The sequence below is a fragment of the Lygodium microphyllum genome, chromosome 4, assembly GCF_053477565.2.
Source record: "Lygodium microphyllum isolate KBCC chromosome 4, Lygodium_microphyllum_v1.1.10, whole genome shotgun sequence".
NCBI classification, from domain to species: domain Eukaryota; kingdom Viridiplantae; phylum Streptophyta; class Polypodiopsida; order Schizaeales; family Lygodiaceae; genus Lygodium; species Lygodium microphyllum.
Window position 1 is genome coordinate 40,202,777 of NC_141138.1, and position 13,091 is coordinate 40,215,867.

At 48.0% G+C, this 13,091-nt stretch overlaps 1 protein-coding gene across 16 annotated transcripts in view; it reads left to right on the top strand.

Annotated features, from left to right (window-relative positions):
- Window positions 1-13,091, top strand: part of LOC148036958 (paramyosin-like protein) — a 197,350-nt gene that overhangs the window by 82,969 nt on the left and 101,290 nt on the right. For 14 of the 16 annotated variants that reach the window (XM_087675890.1, XM_087675892.1, XM_087675893.1 and 11 more), the window contains exon 6: window positions 8,057-8,137. The exons of the other annotated variants lie outside the window; for them this stretch is intronic. In XM_087675890.1, coding sequence (XP_087532016.1) covers window positions 8,057-8,137 — 81 coding nt within the window. The remainder of the gene's footprint in view (window positions 1-8,056; window positions 8,138-13,091) is intronic. 16 annotated transcript variants of the gene reach the window in all.

Here is a 13,091-nt window from a genome sequence, read left to right on the forward strand (position 1 = left end):
GGCAAGAAGCCATTTGGGGGGGGGGGGGGGGGAGGGGGAGGGGGAGGGGGAGGGGGTATATCGCCAACTGGGGCTGCCTGCCTACATCACGAAGAACAGACCCTGGCCGCCCCAAGTGCGCATGAAGTGACCTCGGAGCTCCTGACGAGCCCTGGACTCGCCCTGCACCTGATCCCATTGGCCACGGAGGGAGTGGATGATGGAGGTCTAGAGCTCTGCTTAGGTCGCATGTGCTGAAAGTCTCTCTCCGCCAAAAGCCTCCTAACACCGCGCCTTCCAGATATGCCATCCAGTAAGACTCCCTATGATCTCCCATACCTCCAAGCGGTCTGTTGTGGGCTCCAGTACTTGGCAGATGGGTAGAGCCTCCAAATCGACCACTGCGCATGACCGTGCCGCGATAATGAATATCGTGTCCTGCATCCCAACCTCATACAAAAGATGACGCCCCTGGCTGACTGCCTGCTAACAGAAAGCTCCCCATGAGATACACCCAAGGCTGGGTGCTATACGGCAAAGGATGCGGCATGCTCCTCTCCACATGAGTTGCACCTCCTCGCATGACCAAAGGCAGTGCTTTGGGGTTTCCAAAGGCTACTGTGTCCAACGCTTACAACCTCCCTCCTGCATCTGGGCAAGCCAACTTTCCACCGCCAAGCCTCCATGTGCCACCAGCCATAAGAAATACCACACCCTCCTCAGCCTCGAGCTATCCCATAGGCGGCGCCAGAAGGTCCGTTCGAAGGGCTCTGTGATGTTGTGCTCCACCCAATGCCTGCTACGTGACAGCGCGGAGTCCATATCCTCCTACATCAGTACATGTTTGCCAATCTTGGCAGTGTACTCTAGGAACCTGGGTGGCTTCTTGGCGACCACAGATGCCGGCCATAGCCACTCTCCTGGATTCCACTCTAGCTCGTCAAGTGGTCTGTCCTCCCAGATCCAAAGGCGCCACTCCCTAAGCTCCTTCCAGAAAACATAGGGGTCCAGTCGCCATGTCTTCCCTTGAAGGCCCACCACCCGAATCCTCCTCCACGAAAGGTCGGAAATCCCCTCATCTTGCTACCCTCTGTTAAGGGCTAGACGTCCCCGGTCCTGAACGGTGAAGAAAGTCTCCTGCGGGACGCCACCCACTCTATTTGCCACCTGAAGGGGGGTGCCTGCTGGTGAAAACCTAGCTGCCCATACCTCCCCGGGCTCTATCGGCTCTCGTATCGGGGGAGCAAGCCACTCTAGAGGTATTGCTACGTCTATCTCCCTTCTCCTCAACTCCACTCCTCTTTGGCAGCCTGATACTCGCTGTAACACCTCCTCGTCCACCACCCTTTACACCTCCCGCCATGTCCTAATGGTACGAGACGGGCCAGCCTTCCACCCAGCCCACTGGATGTGGGGGCACTCACCTATCTGTGCCCCTTCCGATCTTTCACCTGGGGGTTCCAAATCACTGGATAACGGTCTATTTCCTCCTAACAGCCTCGGGGGCTCTAGATTAGGGGCCTTACAGAGGCCCTACCACACGCGGAGTAAGCTGCGGGGGAGGGGGGGGGGTGATTTGGGCTGACGGGAAGATCCATCTCAGGGACGGCCTCCACTCACCTCAAGCCTCGGTCTACAGTCCTAAAAGCCCTCCTGCAATAAGACCTTCCAGGTCTGCCCGCCAGGTGTGAGACCACGGACAACTAGCTTGCCCAAGAGGGCCATACTCTGATACTCTGGGTCTATGATCCCAAACCCTTCCTCTGACTTATGTCGTATGATGGTCGCCCACGCCACCTTGGCCCTGGAATCCCTAGAACCATCAGACCCTAACCAAAAGAATACCCTCGCTAGGCGGCGAAGCTGCACTACTCACGATGAGGAGAAGCACCAACACGAGGCGATATACCAGGCCGTCGCTAGGAGGACCTAGTTAACCACCAGGGCTCGTCCGGCTAGTGAGAGGCGAACCATGCTCGAGTAGGTCAGTTTCCTCCGAATAGAATCAAGAACATGAAGAAACTACTAGGCAGGAGTGATGTCGAGTCCCACTTGGAACCCTAGGTACCGCATGGTCTGCCCTCTGCTCACCCATCTAAATCCTAGGTGGACGCCCCACTTTGTGCTGGAGTCCGGGTCTGTGAGAAAACCAACCGACTTTCGCCAGTTGATTTTCGCTCCCCCACTGCAGAATAGAACACGTTAAGAGCCAGCCTCACTCTCTCCAACATCAACTCATCGTCCTCTGTATAGAGGGCTGTGTCATCTCCGTACTCTGAGTCTAACAACTCAATTTCCTCTCACTGGAAGTCAGAGGCCGCGTAATCCGCTCACACGTGACCTGAGGAAGTGAGACAACACCTTTGCGAAGAGTAGAAATAGGTCTGGGGCCAGGGGGCAGCCCTGTCGAACCGATCTCTCCAACCGAAACTCCTCCCCTCGCCTTCCGCCTATAAGAACCCTTTTGGTGGCTGATCTGTACAGGGCGGAGACCCCATGAATCCAAGCCTGGGGGAATCCCAACCTCACCATGGTGCCCTCTAGGAAATCCCAATCCACCTTGTCATAAGCATTCTCAAAATCCAAGAGTAGTACGGCCAGTCTCTGCCCACTGTGCTGAGCCCACTCTGTCGTCTCAAAGAAGGTAAATACATTGTCTAGGATGCTCCTATCCTGGACAAAGCCTGTCTGTGTGTCATGGATGATATCTGGAAGCACGGGGCGTAGTCGCCTACTGATCATCTTTGCCAGCGTCTTATAGGCTATTGACAATAAGGTGATCGGTCTCCACTAGGAAAGCTCCAACTGGTCTCCCCCTTTGGGGAGAAGACTGATAAGGCTTGTGGAGAGACTCCTTGGCATCTATCGTGAAGTGAAAATCTCCTAGAAGGCCATCAACAGGGGGTCCTTCACCACTTGCCAGTAGGTAGTGAAGAAGGCCTTAGAGAGGCCATCCTCCCCCGGTCATTTTTGTCCATCCTATGTATGGAAAGCCTCCTCTAGTTCCTTCTTTGGAAAGGGGCTAGAAGGGAGCATCCCATCTCCTCTATGACGAGGGACAGGATGTGATCCCATACCTGTTGTCTACATCTCTGTCCTCTAGTTGAAGCGATCTCTTGCTGGAAAAGGCGCATGTAATAGTCGGTGGCAATCTCCATCACCTTGTCTAGAACAGGTCCTCTCATATTGATCCCGAAGGCTGCGTATTTGCTCTCCTGCGGTGTGAGGCTGGTACACCTAGAAGAACTCCCTGCACATCGTGTCCCCCTTCCGTGCCCAGAAGGTTGTTGAGGTTCAGAAAGAGAACTCCGTGCACCTGTCCCCTCTCTATAGTTCAACAACATCAGGTATACAACTCAATGTAAAGGTGTCCTAGGGTTGATGAGTTGCTAAGTTGGAAAATTTTTGTTTATAAGAAGGGATGCATACCTCATTCTTCTCATTTGCAAGGAAGAGATCAAGAAGCTAGAGAAGAGAAGCATTATGGAGAGGAAGCAAGACCAACCCACACAAGTCTACACATCTTCTCCCTCTATAGTTCAACATCAGGCATACAACTCAATGTAAAGGTGTCTTAGGGTTGACGAGTTGCTAAGTTGGAAAATTTTTGTTTATAAGAAGGGATGCATACCTCATTCTTCTCATTTGCAAGGAAGAGATCAAGAAGCTAGAGCAGAGAAGCATTATGGAGAGGGAGCAAGACCAACCCACACAAGTCTTGCGCAATAACCTTGCAATAACAATCAAAATGCCAAATAAGTGATTTTTGGCTACTGTTAAAAGATTTTGAAAATATTCCTTTTATTGAAATGATAAATTATCCGGTCCCTCTTGTCCCATTCTTTGGTCCAAATTTGTTCTATCTGTCTCGTCACCTCCTCCCTCCTATAGATCGAGTCAAGGATCTGACAGGATCGTGTGTCCAGCGCGGATGGTGAGAGGTCAAGTGTTAGGAGAACCGGGGAATGATCGGACAACCTGCTGCAGAACCTCCTGCATGCCCTAACTTTCGTAGGGGCATAGACATTGAGGACTCCAATGCACGAGTCCCCAATATCCAATCTGATCCATAGAACCCTTCCTGCCACTATCGTCCCGTGGTCTCGTACACAGGTGGTGCGACTCAGGCCAATAGAGGTGCATGTGCCTCCACTCTTGCCATGGGCACCTATGGCGTGCTCCGAGTAAGTGTGCGAGCTGCCCAGAAGTACCTTCCCAATCCGCTGGGCCTAGGTGGGGGTGAGCTTGTGCTCTTGCAGAAGTAGGATGTCGATCCATCCGGGAAGCAGGATTCACTCTTCAACTCCTTTATCTGTATCGTCATCCAATCCCCTGAGTGAGAGGACTGAAGGAAAAAAGAGTAGTTTGGTCCATCCTGTGGTGCTAGTAGATGAACCTTGCCCTTCCTTGACTTACGAACCACGAAGATCCCCACCTCTAGAGGTAGTGGGAACTCTCCGCGCTCCGCAACTCTCAGGTAGGACCATGGGCCACTGCGGAAGAACTCCTATGGCAATAGCTGTGCCTATCTCGGGAAGGTGTGGCGGGTGGTAGGGGTGGATGAGTTGGTGATTGTGTGGGGAAGACTGCTAGTGCGCAGAGGAGGTAGGTGTGTGTGGCTCATCACCTCCTGTGGGAGGAGGGGGGTGGGTTTAGGGGGGATCACCTGAACCGGGTGCGGATCAGGGGGGGTGCTCGATAGGGGGGTGGGTGGAGGGGAAGAGGATCAAGGGATGGTGGGATGGACGGAGATGCATGGCAGGTGTGGGGGGGGGCATAGGATTTTGGGGATGGTGGGATGGACGGAGATGCATGGCGGGTGTGGGGGGGGGCATAGGATTTTGGGGGGGGTTGAGGGGACTGTGGAAACTCAGGCGAGGCAGTCTGTGGCATGGGTGGAGGATGTGGGGGCCTGTGGTCCTGCTGGGTGGGACGGACAGGGGGGGTGGGTTTTGTGGAGTACTCTGCCGAGGGGGTATCGCTCGCCCACCTGCACCCTACTGACGAGGCTGGGTCTGAGGAGCTGGCTATGCCCCCCCCTGCCGTCTCCCTCTCTGTCGTCCCTCAACCCGTGTGAAGTCGTCAGCATCCACCTGCGGGCCTGCCGACGGAGCCGCCTTGGCTCCGAAACACGTACAAACTGCTGCCTGATGCCCAAAGTCGTGGTAGCGCAAGCACTGCCGTGGTTGCCTAGTCACGATGACATGCTGCCTAAAGGAGTGCCTGCCTACCTCAATCTCTAAGAACTGTGGGATATTCTTGACCTCTTTCACTGCCACCCGTACCTATGGGACTCCTGCTGCTGTCACTGCATCCGGGAAAGACGCAAGAAGGACAGTGCTGAGGAGCCGTCCAAATGCTTCCACCAACTGGTGATACTCAATCGCCAGGCCGGGGAGAAGAAGGGTGACTGGGTGCCGAAGGAACCTGTTGTGGAGTGCAAACGCCTCCACAGTAAAGCCATTGTACCAAGGGACCATGTATATGACCCCCTTCGTGGACGCATATGGTGAACTGGCGAGTAACTCGCGAGCTGCGTCTGCTGAGCTGAGCCGGACCATGAAGATTTCTTGGCCCAATAGGACCGCCTCCACGATCTGCACTGTGCCGATGCGCAGCGTGGACTGAAGCCAGTCCCAAAGCTGGGCCTTGGCTGGGGAATGTCCTGCTACCTGACCATAAATCGTTGTTTCCATTAGCTCCAGCTTCTTAGCTCAGACGACTAAGAGCTGCTCCTCAGAGAGGATTATGCGCAAGGTGTTAGACTGGGGGGCAATCGTTGAGTGCACCGGCGGCTGACCAGAGGTTTCCATTGCGCGTCCCTTCTAAGAGAACTACCAATCACGTTCCGGTGCTACGTGAGGGGGGGAGCTGTTGTAGATAGAGGGAGCAACTGGAGGGTGGGGGGGATCAATGGCCGAGCGGGGGGGGGGGGAACACTGCTATTTTTGATACACTGTGGACGGGTCCGAGGTTCTGGCGATGGGGGATGCGCGCCGGGGGGGGGGGGGGGGGGCCGGCAAACTGTTTAGGCAGGAGGGGGAAGTCTCGTCTGGGTCGACGGGGGGGGGAGAATGGCCAGGCAGGGGGGGCAGCGAAATCTCGGGGCGGGAGGGGGCAATCACACCTGGGTGAACAGGCGGGGGGAAGCGGCCAGGCGGGCCCGGGGGCCGGGGGGGGGGATAGTCATGTGGGCGGACAGGTGAGGGGTCAAAACGGTCAGGCAGGGCAGAAAGACGGGGGAGAGAAAAATGGCCGGCGATTGGGGGGGGGGGGGGGGGCGGGGGGGCTCGCGATCAGCGGAAGCGAGGGGCAGAATCAAGATTGGGGACCGGCACGATTAGACGGAGCGGGGGGGTAGAAACCTTACGATGTGATTGTGCTGAGTGATGTTGTAATTTGGCTCATTGTAATGGAGCCCTATGGTTGGATGTTGGTTAGACATTCATTGATTGAATCCCAAATGGCTAGAAAGGCTTCTCACTTCCTGCACCTTCACTCTAAATCACCATGTGATTTATCCCATTTGCCTCAAAGAGTTTGAATGATCTCCTTTGGTTAAGAATGAGTGATTTAAAGTTTAGAGTATTGTTGTTCTCAAGAAAATGAAAGTCTATTAAGTACGCTTCAGCTAAACAACGAAGCTAGACAATACATCATCAACACAAAAAAAAACAAATGAAGCATTTCCTTGGCAACTCTTGAGGGTATATCATTTATAATGGGCTGAGTAAAAAGCTAGCATCAAATCTATTGAGGCCTCCCTTGGGAGAAGGTGCTTGTATCCTAGATAGCTAGGAAGGCCTCTCCCTCCTCTATGCATGATTTTGAACTTTGTTATGATCTCCCCCATCTACCTTCGACAGTGATGATCACTGCCCATATATGAGACAGAACCTTCAATGATGGGGTAATTTGCTGGTCCATGGACTGTTTGCATCTAGCTATCGAAATGCACCAACATATAAAATTGGCTATCATCTTCCATAGGTGTCAATGTCTTGCTGCTCACTTTGACTCAAAGGAAAATGAAATGTCTCAATCATCCTCATCTTTGTGTCTGAGGAGAAACCTATCTCTACTGCATTGTATCTACAACATGTCCTCTATTTGTAAGCTAGGCTATGGTGCCCTAAGTTAGTGTCATCTCTTATCTGGTGCTACTGAAAATCGATCTGAAGGCTCTCCTCTAGATGTCTTGTGCATAAAGGTAGTCTCATAGAGAATGTCCCTATTTCTCCTTTGTGGGTGTGCATCTTGAGCAAGGCTTCCACTCTAATCTCAAAATGAGCTTCCATGTGTGATGGTCTCATGCACACCCCTCCATCTTATTGGAGTCGGGGGTGGATACAATTCTCATCTACTAGCACTATGTGAAGCTGCCCACTATTTAAATCTGCACATGCATGTTTAGCTTTTGGGGAAACTTTTGTTAACAATCCCCACTAACTTCAAAGTTCATACAAAGGGTACAAAAAGAAATACAGATTGGTTAACAGTGTACACGACGGTGGTTCAGATGGGAGTTCATCTCAGAGACACTCTTAGAGATCATGTATGGCTTCATGGGGAAATGTGAGAGACTCTAGGGTGATTTTGAGAGCATGGAGAGGAGATGGGAGGCTTTATAAGCCACTTGGGATTCTGGGATTCTAGGATTCTAGCATATGCTTCAAGTCTTATGTTGTCATGACATGGTATTATAGACTACCTAACTAGCATCATCCATGAGGTTTAGGGCCTAGTAGGTAGGTGCATGCCTAGACTATTGGGCTTAGAACATCTTTTAGTAAATGCACAAAGGTGTTGTAAACTTCGGCCAACACCAAGCTTGGGCTTCCATTTTTCTTACCATTTATTGTAGCAAATGGGGATTGTCACTTACGCATAATGTTTTTTGACTATTTATCTATTTTTGTAATTCATAGTTGCTTGAATATAAGGTAAAATATCTTTGTAGGACTGTTGCTGGTTTAGTATTTTGAGGTGATGTAGATCCTCTTCAGCTTTGAAGAGACAACAAGCTGAGTGCAACTCTGATACATGATGTTTTCTGGTTTGCCTTACTTAAATGCAGTTTGAAGCTGCAATGACATCACTAGAAGGGCGGTCAAAATTTCTTATTTCATTAAATGATATTTCAAAAGGAGTAATTCAGGTTATCACTTCCAACATCAATGTTCTTATCATATTGTATGAGAAGTTGGATTTGGTTTAAAGCCTATATACTCTCTTAGCATACGAATGAAAAGCTGCATAATGTTAGCACACAACTGAAGGTGCAGTCTTTCTTCTTTTGAAATTGATATACTCTGCCAGTTAGTAGTACACTGGTTCTATGACATTCAAAAGATATCCACTCTTGGAGGATTTTGAAATAATGTTTTAGTGGTGCTTCCTGTCAGTGAGGGTGGAATTGACTTTGACAGAATGGGGAAAGGTTGCTTCTTATTAGCTTGGGTGTGTTTGACTTGGATGGGCTTGAGAGCAGGTTGGGATGTGCATACATAATTCCGCTGTATATAATGTATGAAATGGATTTCTAGTTATACATCATAGAGTGAGGGCAAGTGCTTTAGCACGCTTCTTCTTTCACCACCATCTGAGTGTCCAAAGCTGGTATTGTTGCCAATCAAGAACACTTTACAAGAGGCAATGACTGACCCTAGCTGAGGATGATGCACATTCAACTATGTGCAGTGGCATCCCTGATTGAATGTGTAGGATAGATGGGAGGTAACAGCATATAGTGTTGTTACTGCTTCAGACAATTCTTTCTTAAAAACCATAGGATAGTCAGGAGAATGAAGGTCTGGGACAGCAGCCAAATAATCTGACAAGATTCTTTTCTTTCCGCTTGTAATTGGACTGATCATGGCACATGCATATCTACCAGGAATTGGGAGTGTGAAAGGAACAAGGAGGTCTGATTCCAGGAAAAGGGAGTGAGCTGGACATTTTAAAAATGGGTAAATTTAGGAAATTTTCATAATTCTGAAAACAAAAGCTTCACGAGTATTCAAAGACACTCTAAAAGCACACTTTCAAGATTGTATTGCACTACCAAAAACAAGATGAATTGGTGCATCATATATTAAGATCAGTCAATGTTTTTGGGTAGACAATGCGAACCGGCTAGGGGGTTGCATGCAACAGGAACAGGGAAAAACTGGTTAGAAATGGACCAAAAAAGGTGGTCATTCTGACTTTTGATTGCTGCCGTTCTCTGCAAGTGGAATGGCCTTGGAATGTTCCAAAGATGGAACGCCTATTGGGAACAGGCAGGGAATGTTCCAGCCCTAGGAAACATGTTCCCTGTCCTTGCATATATGGAAATGGCATTCTGGCATTCCAAGCAAACACAGCACATTCTTTGTGTATGTTGTAGATACCATGACAGATAAATGGATCACCAGTTTATTTGGACTGATAATGGTGGTGAGGAGTGACGCTCAGAAGACTGACACTCCTGTTGGTCAGATCCTCGCAAAGATCATCATGATCATAAAGATCATGAGGATCGATGTGAAGAAGAAGACTGAAGATTGGAGCCTCGATCTCACAGAGATGGGCATTTTGACAGGTCCTGAAGATCGAAGTGGTCAAGGCCTCATACACCCACACCTTCTCTCTTTGTCTCTACTTAAAGTGGATATATGAGAAGATAGGTAAAGCTACTTGAATTTTTAAAGATTACTCTACTGCTTTCTCTCCATAGATGCGGAGAAGGGTCTCTCACTCTCTTTCCCCACAACCCACACACCCCCCGTGCCCCCCCCCCCCCCCCGTCACTCTCTCTCTCATGTAATGTGAATAGCCCTGATGCAGCCTTTTGCAGATGGTCTGACGTAATGTGCACAGCCCTGATTCGTCTCTGATGCAGCTCTGACACGTCTGCTGACATGTCTGATGCATCTCTGGTGCAGCTCTGATGTAATGTGTCTGACACAGCTCTGATGCATGTGTCTGAGGCAGCTCTGACCTGTCCTGACTGAGACGTAATGTGTCTGATGCAGCTCTGACCTGCCGTGACTTAGACAGTTGTGGAGAATGGGTGACTGAGACTACCTTGACCAGAAGCAGTGCTTAGGAGAATGCATAACTGACACTGTCGTGGAGAATGCAGCCCTGCTGTCTCTCTCTCTCTGATGCAGTAACGAATGCTCTGATGCGGTGAGGAAATGCTCTGATGCAGTGATCTAATGGTGAAATGCCCTGGCACAGTGATGCAGTGATGTGATGCTTTGATGCAGTGACTGTGATGGATGTGATGCTAGTTGATGTGACTATGCAACTGTGATCTAATGGTGAAATGCCCTGACACAGTGATGCAGTGACTCTGATGGACGTGATGCTACCTGATGTGACTATGCAACTGTGACTGAAGTGATGCAGTAAATGTGACTGAGGTGACAGAGAGATGTATTGACTGTGACTGATGCAATTGGGAGATCATACACTGAGAGATACTCTGCAGTAATGCAACAGTGACTGTTGTACCTGAAATGGTTATGCATTGGATACCAAGAGTAATGTAGTCTTGTATGCTCTGCAGTTTGACATTGTGAGACAAATTGCAACCTGCAGTGACTGTTGTACCTGAAATGGTTATGCATTGGATACCAAGAGTAATGCAGTCTTTTATGCTCTGCGGTTTGACATTGTGAGACAAATTGTGACCTGCAGCAATACAGGGAAGGCAATTGTACTTGTGAAACATTACCGGGCTTGCAAAAACTTAGTGGGGACTTTGTTCTGATTTGATGTATACAAAGTACAAGCTGAGTAGCTTTACACATAGTGTGTGACTACAATTAATGATGGGGATGGATAACACACACAAATGTAAGCATCAAATTGTGGAAAGTGAATATATGGGAGACGAATCTGATCAAGAACTAACACAACCGTCTGTGGAAGCAATGTTCCAAACCCCTCGAGATTTAATATAAAAGAGAATAAACACTTAAGCTGAAAATGAAAATTACTCACAAAATTACAACCATGAAAATGTAAAAGTAATGGAGACAAGACTGAGGGTTGAAGATGGGCAACTCCCCCTCGAAGGAATGTATTTCTGCTCAACCCAAGTCCCTTAGGGAAGAGCTCAGTTACAATCAACCTGAGAGTGAGGAGAAGTAATTCTCACTCTCACAAGATCATGCAAAGATGTACAAACACACATGCATTATCTATTATGCAATGATAAGAACTGATTTCTTTACAGTATGAGAGAAGAAAGAGGGGAAATCAGCCTTTCTCCATCGTTGATCAGTAGTACATGGATAGGGCTTGCTTCTTGTTGCTAAAATGGAAGAAAGAGCTCGAGAAGGAGGTGCTGTAATGAATTTACAGGCTTGCTGTCTTGTAAAACAGCAGTGATAGAAGAGGGAATATGGAGGAATTTGATAATGGAGAAGTGGGGGATGATGATGGGGATGGATGGGGCCAGTTTCTGGCTATCTGTGGGTGTTGTACATGAGTTTACAGCAAAGAAAAATGATGCTCAATGAAGAAAAACGAGCTCTTATTTATAGGAGAGGGGAGAGCTAGTATAAAAGGGGAAAGTGGAGTAGCACAAGACAAGTGTCCAGCCACATGTCATGAGATGTGACAAGTGGTGGGACACTTGGAAACTTGTGTGACAAGTGTCTTGACACTTGTCTCTTCTTTATGGCCTTCCTTTTTGGGTTGAATACTGTCAAGAATAGAAACAATCAAATTTAGTAAGCACAGTCAGAGTACAGAACTTACTATTTTTAGAATGACATCCCTATTTTTTAGGACTAGCATTTTTAGGCTAATTCGAGGCTCCTAAAATTTAGGGACCCCCCAATATGGATGTCATATGAAAGCTTTTTCCGTGTACATCGCAAAAACGGTATCAGAATCTTCATGTGACTTTCCTATGCAAAGAAATGTGCATTTCAAGCTTTCAACCCACACATGCACATTGTACAAGCATTTCATGATCATGCCATCTTGTTGATTGTAATTGTCTGTTCTGGCGGATCTATTCCACACTTCAAGGCATCAATCCTTTCTGTGTACGAGTCTAACCTTGATATGCGTGAGTTCTGGTCATAGGTGCCCAATCGGGCCATATAGGTGGAAGTGTGAACTATCTTTTCTCTAACCCACTGCGTGGGTCCACCATAACCTGTGACCACTCATCAGTGGCCAGCTCCAATGCACTTTTCTTTATATCTAATTAGTGCAAAGGAAACAAATTTAATAAATCATTATATAGACAAATTAATGAAAAAGGATACAAATTCTGTTTCTATAGAGTTGTGATAGCCCTCTGGCTTTTATTCAGCTGTCCTCAGCTGAAAAGCTTCTTGATATGGCTGAAGAATGTCTGGGTAATCCTTCATGAATTTTTCATTTATCCACTGTGCATCTGTTATGGGTAGATTCTTGAATTTTAGTAAGAATTTTCGTGTCACAAGGCCACTTCTCGTGGTTCGATCCTTGTGAAACAAAATCTGTTCAGGTTCCAAGAGTTGCTCTGTTTCTTCAACTTTGGGGGATCTTCAGTAATGGGTTCCTTTGGTTCTGGTCCTATGTAAGGTTTTAGCAAACTTATATGAAAAGCATTGTGTATTTTTCAATGAGCAGGAAGCTCAAGTCGATAAGAAACTTCGTTTATTTTCTCAATCACTTTGAAGGGTCCAAAGTATCTACTGGAGAGCTTTGAAAAAGATGAATTTTGACCGGAACCTTATTTGAGCCTGCTTTTATCAAACTTTAGCAAGACATATTAACCTTTTTCAAAAGCCAAAGGTCTTTTTCGTTTATCTGCTTGCTTCTTTTGTCGCTCTTGGGCAACTTTGATAGTGGCTCGAACTTGATCCATTGATGTTTTTAAATCTGAAGCAAACTCATCAGCAGGCAAAAATCTTATCTTTAGTGCGAATAATTGGAGGAGGAATCACTTTACCCTGTACTATTTCATTTGGAGCTTTCCCTGTGGATGAGTGCACTGTATTGTTGTAAGCAAACTCCAATAATGGAAGATATTTCTCCCATTGTGACTTATGTTCAGTAACATAAGCTTTCAACATATCCAAAAGAATGAGATTCATCACCTCTGTTTGGCCGTCAGTTTG